Source organism: Helianthus annuus, chromosome 9 (assembly GCF_002127325.2).
Source record: "Helianthus annuus cultivar XRQ/B chromosome 9, HanXRQr2.0-SUNRISE, whole genome shotgun sequence".
NCBI lineage: Eukaryota > Viridiplantae > Streptophyta > Magnoliopsida > Asterales > Asteraceae > Helianthus > Helianthus annuus.
In genome coordinates this window covers 15,296,937-15,312,692 of record NC_035441.2, presented here as the reverse complement: position 1 = coordinate 15,312,692, position 15,756 = coordinate 15,296,937, and the positions used below count along the sequence as shown (strand labels likewise).

The 15,756-nt window shown below is 37.3% G+C and overlaps 1 protein-coding gene and 1 long non-coding RNA gene across 2 annotated transcripts; both read right to left on the bottom strand.

Annotated features, from left to right (window-relative positions):
- Window positions 1-9,147: 9,147 nt before the first annotated feature.
- Window positions 9,148-9,686, bottom strand: LOC110874116. Its single transcript, XR_002555654.2, has 2 exons — window positions 9,599-9,686; window positions 9,148-9,515 (listed from the first exon to the last, which is right to left on the bottom strand). It is a non-coding gene; the product is annotated as an uncharacterized LOC110874116 (long non-coding RNA).
- A 106-nt stretch (window positions 9,687-9,792) lies between these two features.
- LOC110874117 (disease resistance protein RUN1-like) lies at window positions 9,793-15,060 on the bottom strand. The gene is made up of 8 exons (XM_035977341.1): window positions 13,494-15,060; window positions 11,566-11,845; window positions 11,138-11,269; window positions 10,950-11,034; window positions 10,731-10,865; window positions 10,257-10,573; window positions 9,982-10,161; window positions 9,793-9,892 (listed from the first exon to the last, which is right to left on the bottom strand). The coding sequence occupies exon 1, from the start codon at window positions 14,956-14,958 to the stop codon at window positions 13,753-13,755; it is 1,206 nt and encodes a 401-aa protein (XP_035833234.1). The 5' UTR covers window positions 14,959-15,060; the 3' UTR covers window positions 9,793-9,892; window positions 9,982-10,161; window positions 10,257-10,573; window positions 10,731-10,865; window positions 10,950-11,034; window positions 11,138-11,269; window positions 11,566-11,845; window positions 13,494-13,752.
- Between the last annotated feature and the right edge of the window lie 696 nt (window positions 15,061-15,756).

Below are 15,756 nucleotides of genomic sequence, written 5' to 3'. Positions count from 1 at the left end.
GTGTATAGATTTAAGATATAGTAAAAGTCAACAATAACATGGTGTTGTATGATCATTGGTTCCATGGGTACTTATTAGTATCAGTTGTGTAAAGTGATGACAATATGGGATAATAAGTAGGATAAGTGCTTGTGTCTTGTCAAGTAGCATAGGATGGATGGTGGTATGTTGATGATGCGTAGAAACGGTTAGGTGCCCAAGATTTGACAGTGTATCACGCGAATAAAATAACGAGCCCAAGATTTGATTTCGAGGTTTAAGGTACTGACAGGCCATCACGTGATAGTGTATCGGCCCAATGAGTTTGTCAGCCCACCAAACAAATAGGTCCAATAGAATAATACTTGGAATATAGTTGTTGGCCAGGTGCCCAGGTTGTATTTAATGTCAAGAGATTATTCCATTTATATTGCCATTCATGCCATCAAATATTAAATAAATTCCATCATCTTTTTTTTCGAATCCTTACCTGGTGGAAATAAATTGGAGAAATAAATCCATGGCCCATGTGTTGAGTCTTGATCTAATAAATAAAGTGGATATCATAATAAAATTGTCAGTGATAGATATTATAGATATTAGGGATGCCGATAGTTGTTGGTATGATAATATACACACAAAATTGTTACACAGTTGTTATATCATCAAAGGTGTTATATATATATGGGCCTATGTTTGTTCGTTTAAGTGGTAAGGTGCCGTTGGGCTGGGCTCCGACTCAGGTAGCCCAGAATCACACACTTTTGCGTGGGCTTTAAATAGTTGGATTGTTATGGGTAACGGGTTCATGGATTTGGGCCGCATGACATGAATGAATTGCATGGGTTAAACACATTTAGTTGGGCCTGGGAACTTAACAGGTTGGGTAATATTCGGGTGGCACAAATTAGTGGGCGGTATTAACTGGGCTGGTTAAGGGATTGAGGTTGTGATCTAGTTATGGCCGTTTATGTGTGATGCGTTATGTGATGTATGATGCTTGGGTGTGGACATGCGAACAAACTATTATTGGAGGATGCCACACCTACTACGTGATATTGCGATGTACACTACTGTTAGATTGTATGATGAATTATTACAATTTGAATAATGATATGTGAATGATACTTGTGTGATATGTGTTAAGACTTACGTTAAGTGTTTAAGAAACTGACTGTCGATAGTATCCATGTTAGGATTTGGTTTGAGCAACTTGAACACGTAACTAGTCTTACCGAGCAAATCAAAGGTGAGTTCATTACTTTTGAGCATGCGTCCCGGTGGTTGGGACAGTCGGTGGGTATCCCGGGGAGGGATAGGTCTTTTGGGTAAAACTGGGATGTTGGATAATATTCTCACCCTATCATTCTTAAGTCCCATCTTGTTACCGGGGAGGTAGCGGGGTATTAGTTGGTAGCGCTACTTAGGTTTGGCAACCTCACCCCGTACCTGGGAGGACGGGTGTTGAACTAATGACCTAGTCATGACCAATGCTTTGATAGGAGCATTGGAGAAAGGGCAAAATAATCAGAAGCCGTCTTGTATTCGGGGTATTATCAACATTGTTTTCATCATGGCTTTCGGAATTAACTTCAATGGATTAACTACATACTTGGTAAACAACGTTTTCGTAAAACTATGAACTCACCAGCGTTGTCTGATACACTTGTTGCATGCTCGCAGGTCGTTAGGTATCTTGGATATGGGGAAACTTGCTGTCTGGAGTAGCTGGAGTGGTCATGGGTCGACAGGAAGGATTTATGTGACTGATTTCTTGATATTATACTTTGGTTTTGAAACAGTTTAACTTCGTTTACTATTTGCTTCCGCTGAACTTATTGATTTTCGTTTAAACTTGTTGAGGATGTTTTTATTAATAATGGGGATTTTATTTATAACTTGTACTGGTTCAATGTAATTGGTGGCTCGTTATTGGTATGTCACACGCCTAACAGGGACACTCCCTATGTGGTAATTTGGGGGTGTGATAGTTTGGTATCAGAGCCATTGGTTATAGTGAACTTGGTTTTAAAACGTTTTCATAAAACCAGACTATAACCGAACAGTACCGACATCGACCATAACACTCAGCTCCAGACTGCAAGGTTCGTTTCTCATTTATTATTGCATAGTATATCTAGCGTACACTTATGTGTAACATTACACGTGACTGCACACTTGGCACAACAGTATGAGCCCTTATGTTATCGACCCCTGTTATGTGATCTATTAGTGTGACACTACCCTTCGACTATTGTGATTCTTGATCCTGTAAAACCTTTCGCTTGCTATTTGAATGTGGGGAACCTTTTAGCGCAAGTTAAGAGGCGCTGAGATAAGCATGCAAATCGCCTTAATATTATGGGTGCACACATAATAATAACGCGAGGTGCATGCAAATCCCAGTGAGGCTTAATGAGCGTGAGAAGGGTTCTGCCCTATTGTGTGTAAACCTGGTAGTTTGTAGATTTCAATGTGGAGACCGGTACGTCTTCTTTGAATGATCTTTTTCTGCTTCTGTTTTAGTTGACTCTTATTCCGATTGGAGTTATGTGCTTTAGGGTTCAGTCGTCAGTAAGGACTGACTCCCACCTTCCTTGTAAATAAGCATGTAGTAGAATTAACTGATAGTAAATCGATAGAAGCTTCTCATGTTCTTTTTGGTTGTAAACTTGATCTCGTGGGTCAAGTGTTCGACATTGACCTACTTCCCAATACTCTTGTAAGTTTTGACATGGTCATTGACATGGACTTGGTTATCTACGTATCAAGCGGAAAATTCTCTGTAAAAAGAAAATCGTGCGTTCCCTCTCCCCAGTGGGGAAATCCTTATCCGTTTAAGATCATCGTAGTGGTGCCGCTGTTGGCATTGTCACCGTCGTGAAAGCCCAGAAGTGCCTACGGAAGGGCTACTCTGTTATACTAGCTCTTGTCACCGATTCGCCACTTTAAGAAAGGAAGATCGAGTATCTTCATGTTATTCGTGAAATTTTTGACATGTCTTCCAAAGAGTTACCTGGTTTACCTCCACATCGTTAGGTGGAATTTTAGAATTGACCCTATGCAAATCCTGATTTCCTTCTGGGGTACAGCAATCCCTTGGATTCGCTGGATACTATCACAGCTTCATCATAGGATTTTCGAAGGGTTCGCAACTTCGACCTCCTTAGCATAGCGGGGAGCTGTGAATTCTTGAGAAATAAAATCGGGGAACGTCTTTTCAGCTTTTGAAACCCAACCCTACAACACGCGGAGCATCACTTCCATCCGAGAGCACCGATGATCCAGCGATATACCATGATGGCTTAATTCAGAGTCCCAGTTACACGCCGATGCAACACGAGAGAGTGATGATTTGCGTAATGGTGTTACGGAGGGGAACTGCACAACCTACAATCTCCGGTGGAAACCGTGGTCATTGGATTTAAGTGGGAGGCATTACTTGGACGGTACCGAATGCACCAATTAGACCGATCACAAGGGCCTCCAGTGCACCCTTGTTTCAATAGAGCTAACCATGTGATGGCATCGCTAGATGGAACTTCCGAACTAACACGGGATTAGGAGAACTATACCCACGCATCCCTGTAGACGAACCTTATCACTTTCACTTGTCATCGCCGCTAGAAGTGAAGCAGTCACAGTTACACGCGTTTGTCGTTTTGCAACACTAATCTTTACCCACCAAACTCTGTATTGGACAAATGATACACTCGCGCGACCGCAATGTAACGAACCTCCCTGTTGTGCCATGCCGCCATGCACCACTACTGGAAATTACTTCTAGACAACAAATTTGCTGGCCAAATCCTTCGGATGTTTAATGGACCCCTGTTTCGCTCGATTCTTTGTACGAACCTCATTAATTCCCTGTTTCTTTGATTGGCAACTGATATAACAAAACGCTAACAACCATACCATGATTTCCACCGATCACAAGATTAGCCCCCCCAGGCGTTGTAAAGTATCTATAGATCGAGTTCGTCGGAACTCACTTCAAGCCATTGTTTTAGATCAATTTTCGGGACGAAAATTCTTTCAAGTTGGGGATGATGTGACACCCGAGCAAAATCCGCAATAATCTTAATTTCCTCACTTCACTCCTTTGTGCTTACTTGTCAAATTTCGGGACGAAATTTCTTTCAAGTTGGGGATGATGTGACAACCTGAACTTTCAAGTGTTTAAACCTCGTGATCTTAACTCCCCGTTATTCCTCTTTCGAGCGTTTTATTTTCCTTTCCGTGCTCGTGTGTAACCGTATAATTATGTTTTTGAATCCTTGTTATTTACGAACTTGTAACTTGTGTGATATTTTGCTACATGTATAATCATTTAATCACATTCAACTCCTCGCATTACATCTCACACACTATATTCTCGACCGCTCACTCTTGCATGGGCAGGCTTTGTGTCGGTGGGCCGGCTGGCCCAACTTGAGTCGCCCTTCTCTGATCTCGGCCAAACTGATCTAGGGCCCAGCCTATTGATCTCCCTTGCATGCGTATTGCATATGTGCGAGTATAAAACCTCCCTCTAAACCATTGGTAACCCTAAATTCTAATTCACACGCACACAAAGAGGGCGGCAGGCTCTTGTGCTCGGCAAGACTTTTCTCTCAAGCATCCTTTTCTTTCACGGTTCTTGGGTGAGTATTCTTGTACTTGTTTTGATTACTGTTAAGGTAATTCTTAGCCGCATGCGTCTTGACATAGTGTTGATCATGATTGCGATAATTGTTTTAATTTGTGATAATTGTTTTAATGTGTTCGGTTATTGGAGCATGATTATGATGACTGTTTATAAAGAATAATCAGAGCAATAATTGCCGACATTTATTTAATCTGCTTATGATTTGTTGCTAAGATGTGGTCCAATGGTGTTAGGTTTAGGGGTGAGATTGTCGGCCATTGTGTATAGATTTAAGATATAGTAAAAGTCAACAATAACATGGTGTTGTATGATCATTGGTTCCATGGGTACTTATTAGTATCAGTTGTGTAAAGTGATGACAATATGGGATAATAAGTAGGATAAGTGCTTGTGTCTTGTCAAGTAGCATAGGATGGATGGTGGTATGTTGATGATGCGTAGAAACGGTTAGGTGCCCAAGATTTGACAGTGTATCACGCGAATAAAATAACGAGCCCAAGATTTGATTTCGAGGTTTAAGGTACTGACAGGCCATCACGTGATAGTGTATCGGCCCAATGAGTTTGTCAGCCCACCAAACAAATAGGTCCAATAGAATAATACTTGGAATATAGTTGTTGGCCAGGTGCCCAGGTTGTATTTAATGTCAAGAGATTATTCCATTTATATTGCCATTCATGCCATCAAATATTAAATAAATTCCATCATCTTTTTTTTCGAATCCTTACCTGGTGGAAATAAATTGGAGAAATAAATCCATGGCCCATGTGTTGAGTCTTGATCTAATAAATAAAGTGGATATCATAATAAAATTGTCAGTGATAGATATTATAGATATTAGGGATGCCGATAGTTGTTGGTATGATAATATACACACAAAATTGTTACACAGTTGTTATATCATCAAAGGTGTTATATATATATGGGCCTATGTTTGTTCGTTTAAGTGGTAAGGTGCCGTTGGGCTGGGCTCCGACTCAGGTAGCCCAGAATCACACACTTTTGCGTGGGCTTTAAATAGTTGGATTGTTATGGGTAACGGGTTCATGGATTTGGGCCGCATGACATGAATGAATTGCATGGGTTAAACACATTTAGTTGGGCCTGGGAACTTAACAGGTTGGGTAATATTCGGGTGGCACAAATTAGTGGGCGGTATTAACTGGGCTGGTTAAGGGATTGAGGTTGTGATCTAGTTATGGCCGTTTATGTGTGATGCGTTATGTGATGTGATGTATGATGCTTGGGTGTGGACATGCGAACAAACTATTATTGGAGGATGCCACACCTACTACGTGATATTGCGATGTACACTACTGTTAGATTGTATGATGAATTATTACAATTTGAATAATGATATGTGAATGATACTTGTGTGATATGTGTTAAGACTTACGTTAAGTGTTTAAGAAACTGACTGTCGATAGTATCCATGTTAGGATTTGGTTTGAGCAACTTGAACACGTAACTAGTCTTACCGAGCAAATCAAAGGTGAGTTCATTACTTTTGAGCATGCGTCCCGGTGGTTGGGACAGTCGGTGGGTATCCCGGGGAGGGATAGGTCTTTTGGGTAAAACTGGGATGTTGGATAATATTCTCACCCTATCATTCTTAAGTCCCATCTTGTTACCGGGGAGGTAGCGGGGTATTAGTTGGTAGCGCTACTTAGGTTTGGCAACCTCACCCCGTACCTGGGAGGACGGGTGTTGAACTAATGACCTAGTCATGACCAATGCTTTGATAGGAGCATTGGAGAAAGGGCAAAATAATCAGAAGCCGTCTTGTATTCGGTGTATTATCAACATTGTTTTCATCATTGCTTTCGGAATTAACTTCAATGGATTAACTACATACTTGGTAAACAACGTTTTCGTAAAACTATGAACTCACCAGCGTTGTCTGATACACTTGTTGCATGCTCGCAGGTCGTTAGGTATCTTGGATATGGGGAAACTTGCTGTCTGGAGTAGCTGGAGTGGTCATGGGTCGACAGGAAGGATTTATGTGACTGATTTCTTGATATTATACTTTGGTTTTGAAACAGTTTAACTTCGTTTACTATTTGCTTCCGCTGAACTTATTGATTTTCGTTTAAACTTGTTGAGGATGTTTTTATTAATAATGGGGATTTTATTTATAACTTGTACTGGTTCAATGTAATTGGTGGCTCGTTATTGGTATGTCACACGCCTAACAGGGACACTCCCTATGTGGTAATTTGGGGGTGTGACATTTAAAGTGTGAATAAAATAATAAACTGGTTGGTCTAATATGAGAGGGGCGACAGCCCATTTGAACCAATGGCAGGGTAATACTATTCTCTGTTGTTTGTATACGGATAATGCTATTTTTTTCAATGTTTGCCATATGTTGTGGTTTGTATATGGATAATGTTATTGTTTTTAATGTTAAGTTACTGTTCAAAACGTTGAAATTTTAATTTAACTAGTTGATTTTTCGTTCGCGCGTTGCGGCAGGGACCCAATGACTGCAAAACGCGTGTTTAACGGAAAACAGATACTGAATATCAAAACATAAATAAAAATGTCGTGAAAAGGCTAGTCACTCCGTCCTAAAAAAATCAATTTTAAATAACCTAATATATAATAATATGACCCACACGTCCTACACGTAGAAAATTTGGTTGTTTTCAGTTCAGTTATTGCGGTGCTAACAGGTTAAAATATGGATGAGCTCGGTACCGATAATGGCAACGAAATTACCGATCCAGAAAATCATCGAAATTAGGTACCGGCACCGAAAATGCTCGGTACAATACGGTATGGTATTTGAAGGTAAAAATCAATAAATACAAGTATGGTGCTAGACCAGTGTCGAACCGAAAGTGACGATTCTGAGAACGCCAAAAGGTGGGTATCAAATTGGTACCTAGAATGATTTGGTATAGTAAATTTGGCACCGATACGATACCGGTTTGATTACAGGATTTGATACGATTGCTCATCAATAATTTAAATATCCAAGTTAATTTTATATGCTACAATGCATTCATTACAGAAAAAGACAAAAAATAAAGCAAAATAAGTTGTTGTGTATATAAAACCTCATTCAAACGAAATACAGTTTACTTACTGTGTGTATGAAAGTAATGTAAACGGTGCTATTACTTACATTGTTACGTTGCTACAGGATTTAATGAGCTCCGTACCAACCGGCACCGAAAATACCGTTATCGAAATCTCCAAAAGTGGGTACCGGTACCGAATGTACCTGGTACGGTACCGGTCGGTACTGGTACGACACCGGTATTTGAGGGTAAAAACCGATGAATAACGGTGACAATCTGGTATCGAAAATACATCCAGTTTGATAAATTAAATACCGATACCCAATGCCATTCATTCAATTCTATTTTTATTACTGTTCATTTCATTCTGTTTTAAATATATAGGTAAATAATATATATAGGAGAATACTTGTTCTCATAGAAAATAGAATAATAATAAACAAATCAAATTGCGATAAAGGACTTGTTAATAAAGATATTCATTACGGAATAACACATCAAAGACAAAAGATTCGATAACATATGCTATGGATTATTTTAGCATACACTTACATTGAATGCATGATCGAATCTTAAAACCATGGATGTTAGTGTCGTATACCACACTAGTAAACTTTGTTGCCTTAAAATGTTTCCTATAAAAGAATACAATCATAAAAAAAGGTATTTAATAAAGCCACTGTATTTGATATCATATAACTCCATTTCTATGACATGTCCACTAAAAAAGACGTATAATATGAATACAAATTAAATATGAATACAAATTAAATGTAACATATATAGAATAAAATTAATACATATCCAAATACATTTTTGGTAAATTATATTTCGGTATAAGTATATAAAAAACAATTATAAGTAAGTTTTTTTCTTTATCATGCCAAACAAAGTCAAAATAACAAAGATGATAGAATACCATACCCCATATTCGATCAAATTCAAGAAAATTTCAACAGTGTGGTGTTTTGACATCTCCTTCAAAAAAAATATGTATTTATCGATACATGGCTAATACAATGTATTTCTAGCAAACACATAGAACATCTATCATTAATATCAATAACCTAACACAACTAAACTTTTATTCAATCACATCTGATAAGACCACTCGTAGTGGTTTAGAAAAATAATGCCCCCACCATGGGGCATTATCCAACACGTGTCATCACAGTCAGCATGGGGCGTTATTGCAAAAGTGGCGTAGTGGGAATAATGCCTGATAATGCCCCTTCCAATCATTAAAAAAAAAAGCAAACTATTTTCTCATTGGTGGGAAAAACCCAGTCAAACCTTCCTTCTTCCAATTTAGGCGTTTTAATTATAATGCCCAAGCAATTTTTTTTCAAAAATAATGCCCCATAATGCCCTATGTAATGGGGGAGCGGGCGTTTTTTTTTTTTTTTTTGAAAATAATGCCCCCATAATGCCCCACTACACATGGTATAAGAAAGTTTCAAAATGCAAATAGCAAACCAAATGAAATACCATAACCAGCAAAAATGTCTTTAATAACCCGAATGAAATACGGTAAGCAATAGCAAAAACATAAAACTTGAAAAACAAAAGTTTGTTTAAATCAAGAGTTGTCATAACAAACTACTCCTCAACCTTTGGGACCAACAGACCAACGCTCACACCAACACCGTCTTCGTTCTCATTTACAACTTTACGTGGCTTGGAAGACGAAGTGGAAGATATCGCATCAACATCATAAAGGCTATCCAAGTTACGCTTCAATTCCTTTTCCATAAGTACAGTAGAAGAAGTACTCGCATCAGCGGACGGGTTAAAAACATGCTTTTATTAAAAGAAGAAATTGGAGTTTCTTCATCACCGATACAGGAAAACGAATCCTACAAATGAAAACCATAGTTGTAACATTTATATGATTAAAAAATTGTGTTAAGTACGAAAGACTAACAAAAAAAATACTAACCTTCAATGGAACAACATCCGAAGCATTTGTTTTTTTTTTTTTGAACAGCAAATTTAAATCACTGACGGACCACTGGAGTATCATCGTGCCACCAGCAGAACCACCCGATCATATCCATCTCCACTAGGCAATAATGCCTATACACCAATTTAGGAGAAAACCCAATAAATCTGGGAGAACCCCCTTTGTGGGAATCGAACTCATGACCTAATGGTCATAAGCCTTATCCCACCCCCAAGATACCACTAGGCTATAATGCCATGGGTAACCGACATGACCATCAACATCAACAGGCTGAAAACAAAAAAAACAAAGTAGTTGTCAACTAAATGCCAATATAATGGTACCTATAAATGAATAAAAAGTGTTTTAATTTCAACTACCTGGATATCATCAAACTTCTTGTCTAAGACGGATATAACTAACGGATTCTCGGTTAACTTGGACACAGAATACCCATCAGATTTGTTTTTAATGTTAAATGAACCAATAGCAATTTTGAAAGCAAACTTCTGGTTCAGTAAAGCTTTGAGTTCATCTGGAAAGCTACCTTCGTTTGCCAACTTGTTAAGGAAAAACTTATATTGTTAAACATGTATACAATAAAATATTAAGTTAATGATGAATAATAAAAACAGTTACAAATGCAGAAGAATACCTCAATGTTCTTGTCGAGCAACTGATTGGCGGACACCTTAAGCAACTTAACGACCTCACGCTCAAATAGGGCAAGTGTGACAATAACCGTACACTCCTGAACATGGATAGGAACCCTGATCTTGGAAAAGATAAAGTACGTTTTAATAACAAAATGAAAAATGAGGTAAGTAAATTATGTTATATGTTATCAAAACCTTGGATATGAAGAAACAGCTTTCGTATTACATGCATCAGTATTACACTCCAAAACTACAACCTCATCGAACCCCTCACTTCCATCTTGTTTATCATCCAAAACTACAACCTCGTCGAAACCTTACAATTGCAATTTTTGCACGCATTATATAACCAAGATTCCTTTGAAGCAAAACTCTTTATCGTACCAAGAATGATAATAGACTTTGTCTACGTACAAAAAATATCATTTATAATTAATAATGTTCTAAAAAACAAACGACAATATTATCAATACCTTGGATATTCCATTTAAACCACCAATAGTACTGAATGCAAAGTCCGTCAGATATCTTCCGAAGGAGACTTTATAACAGACGAACTCAGCCCAGATAAGCTAGAGGATCTTTCAGCAGCTACCCGTGCAATGAAACTGAAATGCATAATAATTGAATTAGTTTGTTTAACAGCTAAACAAATTAAAGACAAAACTAATTATGCTGTTATGATTACAGACCTTTTCTTAAAATTTATAATCTCTTGGATGTCACTGTTGATGAATACACGTGTAACATTTTATAAATTAGAAACATACAGGTATCCTGTGGAAATAAGAAAATCATGTAAAGCTAAAACGAATAGTTACTTTATAATACACTATAAATAACTAACTACAAAGTTAAAGATAATAAACTTATAATATACCTCCCTAAAACCTGTACGTATTTTCTAAACTGAACTGCAACGACCACATTTTTTTCTTCATGATTGATCCTCTGAAACTCTAATATTTGATCAGCATAACCATCTCACAGGGTCACAAAAATTTGGGCATGTCTGACGAAAACAAATTGTTTTGTTAATAAAATAAAGTTAATTTATGTATTATAATGAGAGTGTTGTATATTAAAAAATTAGAATAAAAACGATGATTATTAATTTACTTCAAATCCTCAAGCATGAATGTGATTTTCTTCTCATCATTCCCATGTTTACTTTCCTCTTTTGGTTCAAAAGGGAAACTCTTAACGACAAAACCAATGACATTTAAAAAAATATTTAAATCAAAACATTGAATACAATGTTAATTTAAAGATAAATAGAATTAGAATTCTGCTTATACAAAAAAATACCGATAGGACTTTTGAAAGCCTTTCCGTCGTCTTTAGGGTCCTGCTGTATAGACTCAAAAGGGGCAAAAGAGAAGCCCCATTCAGATCCAACGGATTCATTGCAGGCAGTGACAATTGTGTGTGCCGTTCAGATTGATTTTCAATACATTTTCAACATACTTCACCTTCGGACGATTCTCACCCAATGATGGACTACGAATTGTCAAACATTGGCTTTCCTTCAACAAAGCTTCATACTCTGTACATGTCTGCCGTAACGAAGGCTTGCATCTTAGTGCCCCTACCAAAAAAAAAAAAAGATCAAGTAAGCATTCTGATGAGGTAGTAAGCTACATGGTTACCAAGAAAATGAGGTAAACTTACACTTTCATCCATGAATACACGTACATCAATATGAGATGAAATTAATAATTAATTGTTTTTTGACGTGTCAAATATAAGAGATGGATCAACTAATTTCATTTATTTAAAAATAAATTTACGTCAAGTTGCATCTATTTTATTTAGAATTGTCAATGATGAAATCATAAGACATAAGTAAATTGCGTATTAATATGTAGAGTAAACTGCCAAAATGGTCCATGATATTTGGTCAATTTTCTTTGTCAGTTTAGTTCAAAACACAAACCTTTTAAATCTGAGTCCCCGTGGTTTTAATTTTTTTTGTCATTTTCATCCAAAATTAAAATCTGGTCAGATTTTTCGGTTAACATCCAGTTTTTTTATCTTTTTCCTCCTTTTTATGGAAGGGCAAAAATACCCTTTTAACGTTTTATTATAATAAATTAAAAAATCTGACCATTTTACCCTTCATTAAAATGAAGGAAAAAACAAAAAAAACTGGATGTTAACCGAAAAATATGACCTGATTTTGTTTTTGGATGAAAATGTTAGAAAAAAAAATTGAAACCGGATTTAAAAGATTTGAGTTTTGGACTAAAATAGCCAAAGTGATCAAATCTCAGGGATCATTTTAGCGGTTTACTCTAATATATATTTATTGTAAAAATATAGTTACAGAAATGAATTTAGAGGATTTTCAAATAAACTGGTTTTTAAAATAAAAATAAGAATTTTAAATAGACGGGAACTTTTAAACTGAATTTTTAGAGGAGGATATAAATAGTTAAAAAGGGGAAGAATATTAACATTCATGGAAGAAACTATTTTGTTGGTTAGTTTACCCGCAACTATTTACCACCTCTACTAAATTGGTATATACAATAAATCTATCATAAAGAAGGTGCTTGACACACTCACTTATATGTTGTTTTGATCTCATAAAGTAATATTCGGATGTAGGGTAGTTCAAAAAGCTCGCGGCTTAGAGCTCGCTTGGATTTAGCTCGGAAAAAGCTCGCTCGATATGACTCGATTTTAAAAGGAGCCAAGCCGGCTCGGCTCGGTTAGAAAGTGAGTCTAGCTCGGCTCGGCTCGGCTCATAACGAGTCGAATTGGTTCGTTTGGTCGCTCGGCTCGGCTTATTTTACTTGTAATATATTTTAATATTATAAACATTAAAAATATATTATAAAAAAACTGATTATTATTTACATATACTTAGGAGTGTAATTTGATATCTATCACATATTTGAAGGTTAATTATCATGCTAATAATATTGTATTCCATTGAAATTTAAACCTTATTTGTGTTGTTAATTCAATAATATTTTAGACTACTGAATTTTAAGAGTTATGTATTAATTTTTCTTTATAAAATCTAGCCAAACCAAGCCGGGCCGAGCCAGCTCGGTTTAAAACCAAGCCGCGTCCGAGCTTAGATTTTCAGCTCGGTTTCAAATCCAAGCCGAGCCAGCTCGGCTTATAATCGAGCCGAGCCCGAGCTTCCACTGACACGGCTCGGCTCATGAACAACCCTATTCGGATGTAACAGCTTCAACCAATAATTAACATGCTATGGGACTTACAAGTGTGTAGTGCTGATTTTATCCTCCAACAGAACCTCGATCAAAAGTTGTAGGTTATGCGCTGCGGGTTGTTCAACCGATTGGCTCAGTCAGTCAGTTAACGACAAGTAATCATATTTTGTTTGGTAATCGGTTTACAACATGTTAAGCAAAAAGCGAATGTCCTTGTTACATTCTATGAATCAGAAACATAAATATTAAAAGACACTTTGAATTCTTCTTCTTGAATCCCAACTTACTAACAAAATGTCCCTCTTATTCACAGCTTTACATAGCAGACTCCAAACATTGAGATTATATTAGTAAAACCATAGGACTCAAGCTGCCCCCTAGACCCAGTAATACGCAGACCTTTCAATTGAAAAATGCTGTACGGAAGATGTCTTATACCCGCACCTACTATGTTTAATTTATTCAAGCGTTTCATATCTCCAAATTCCTTGGGCAATTTTTCAACTTGTATACAAAATTGGAGATATAAATCTCTTAAACTTTCCATCTTACAGATACTGTTTGGGATATCTTGTAAGGATCTACAACCACTTAAGTCAAGTGACATCAAACGTTTCAACATACAAATGCTATCCGGAAGACACTTAATCTTTTCCATCGACAAACGTAGCTTCTCTAGACTTTGTAACTGGTGCAGATCATTGGGCAACTCTGGAATACTGCCTATAAGAATGAGCTTAAATAAATGTTGTAAACCACAAATGCTTGTTGAAAACAACTCAAGGTTTGTGCAAGCACATAGACCAAAAGATATAAGCTTCTCAATATTTCCACTCGATGAGGGTAGAGGTCCCCCATATATACAATTAAACTTAAACTTTGGCAAATTACTGTCTGGATGCAGTGGGCATATATCTAGGGACTTCGCAGTTAGGTATAGAGTACCTTCACCATAAGGATTATGTACTTTATTCCACTTGTCAACAACAAAATGATTAAACCTTGAGCAACCGTTGAAGTTAAAGTCGGCAAGATTTTTTAGACAACCCACGGGAGCGTGAATTTCTTGAAGGTAATAACATCCTTCAAGATCTAACTCCTTGAGATGTGGAGTCATCTCGAGATTGAGGTTACTCACAATAGAACCACCAAGGCAGAGGAATTGGAGCTTTGTACATTCAACGGGCATGTGGAGTTCTACAAAGTCATAACATCCTTTGAGATTTAAGCTTTCAAGATTTGGAGTAATCCCGAGGTTAAAGTTACGCACCTTAGAACCACTAAGATCGAGGGATTTGATGTTTAGACATTCAACAGGCGAGTGGAGTTCTACAAATTCACTACATTGTTCAAGATTTAACTTCTCGAGATGTGGAGCCATCCAAAGGTTAAGTTTACTCACCTTAGAACCTTTGAGGTTGAGAAATTTGAGCTTTGGACATTCAACGGGCATATGGAGTTCTACAAAGTCATTACATCCTTGAAGATTTAACTCTTCCAGATGTGGAGTCATCACAAGGTTAAGTTTAATCACCTTAGAACCTGTAAGGTTGATGAATTTGAGCTTTGTGTTGGTGCACTTGTGTCTGTACTTTGTCTGTATTTTGTCATAATATAGAACGATGTCTTTTGTTAGTCTTGTAAGTTTGACCAAGTCAACCATCCTCCTGGTTTGACTTGGCCAAACAGTTAGCACATGGGTGTAATATGTTTGTGTCGAAGGATGAGTCATCGAAGGATTGTTTAGATCCTTCGATAAGCTCGAAAGATAAGCCTTCGATGGATGTTGATGGACCTCGAAGGATATCATCCTTCGAGGTATATGTGGATCCTTCGATAGGTTTCAGATCGATAGATGATCCTTCGATCAGTCTATCTGATCCTTCGACCAGACGAGCTGTGATGGGTATATATACTCATGTAATGTGTTCACTTCAGGAGGAGAGTATGTGAGTGAACTTAGTCTTGTAGAGAGCATATTTTCAGTTTGGTCAAGGGCTGTAACCGTGTCCACTGAAATACAAGAGAAAAATTTGATATCTCGTGTGTCTACCTTTCTCTTTGTAGCTTGTGTTCTCATATAAACTACCGGTTTGCATTCTAGCTTGGATTCCGCACTTGGTAATGTGTTAAACATAACAAGGATAAGGTTTAACCTCAACCTCCGAGGGACCTACAAGTGGTATCAGAGCCGTGGCTCTTTTCCTTGTTAAAAACCGAGTTTATACAAGACTTTGGAGTGTTTGAACAAAAACTCACATGGTTTAGCACCCGTTTTTTAGTGTTTTTCTCGCATTTCTAGACGTAAAAA

What these genes read in the sequence shown, in the direction of transcription:
- LOC110874117 (XM_035977341.1), bottom strand. Translation starts at nt 14,958, where the DNA reads ATGACTCCACATCTGGAAGAGTTAAATCTTCAAGGATGTAATGACTTT.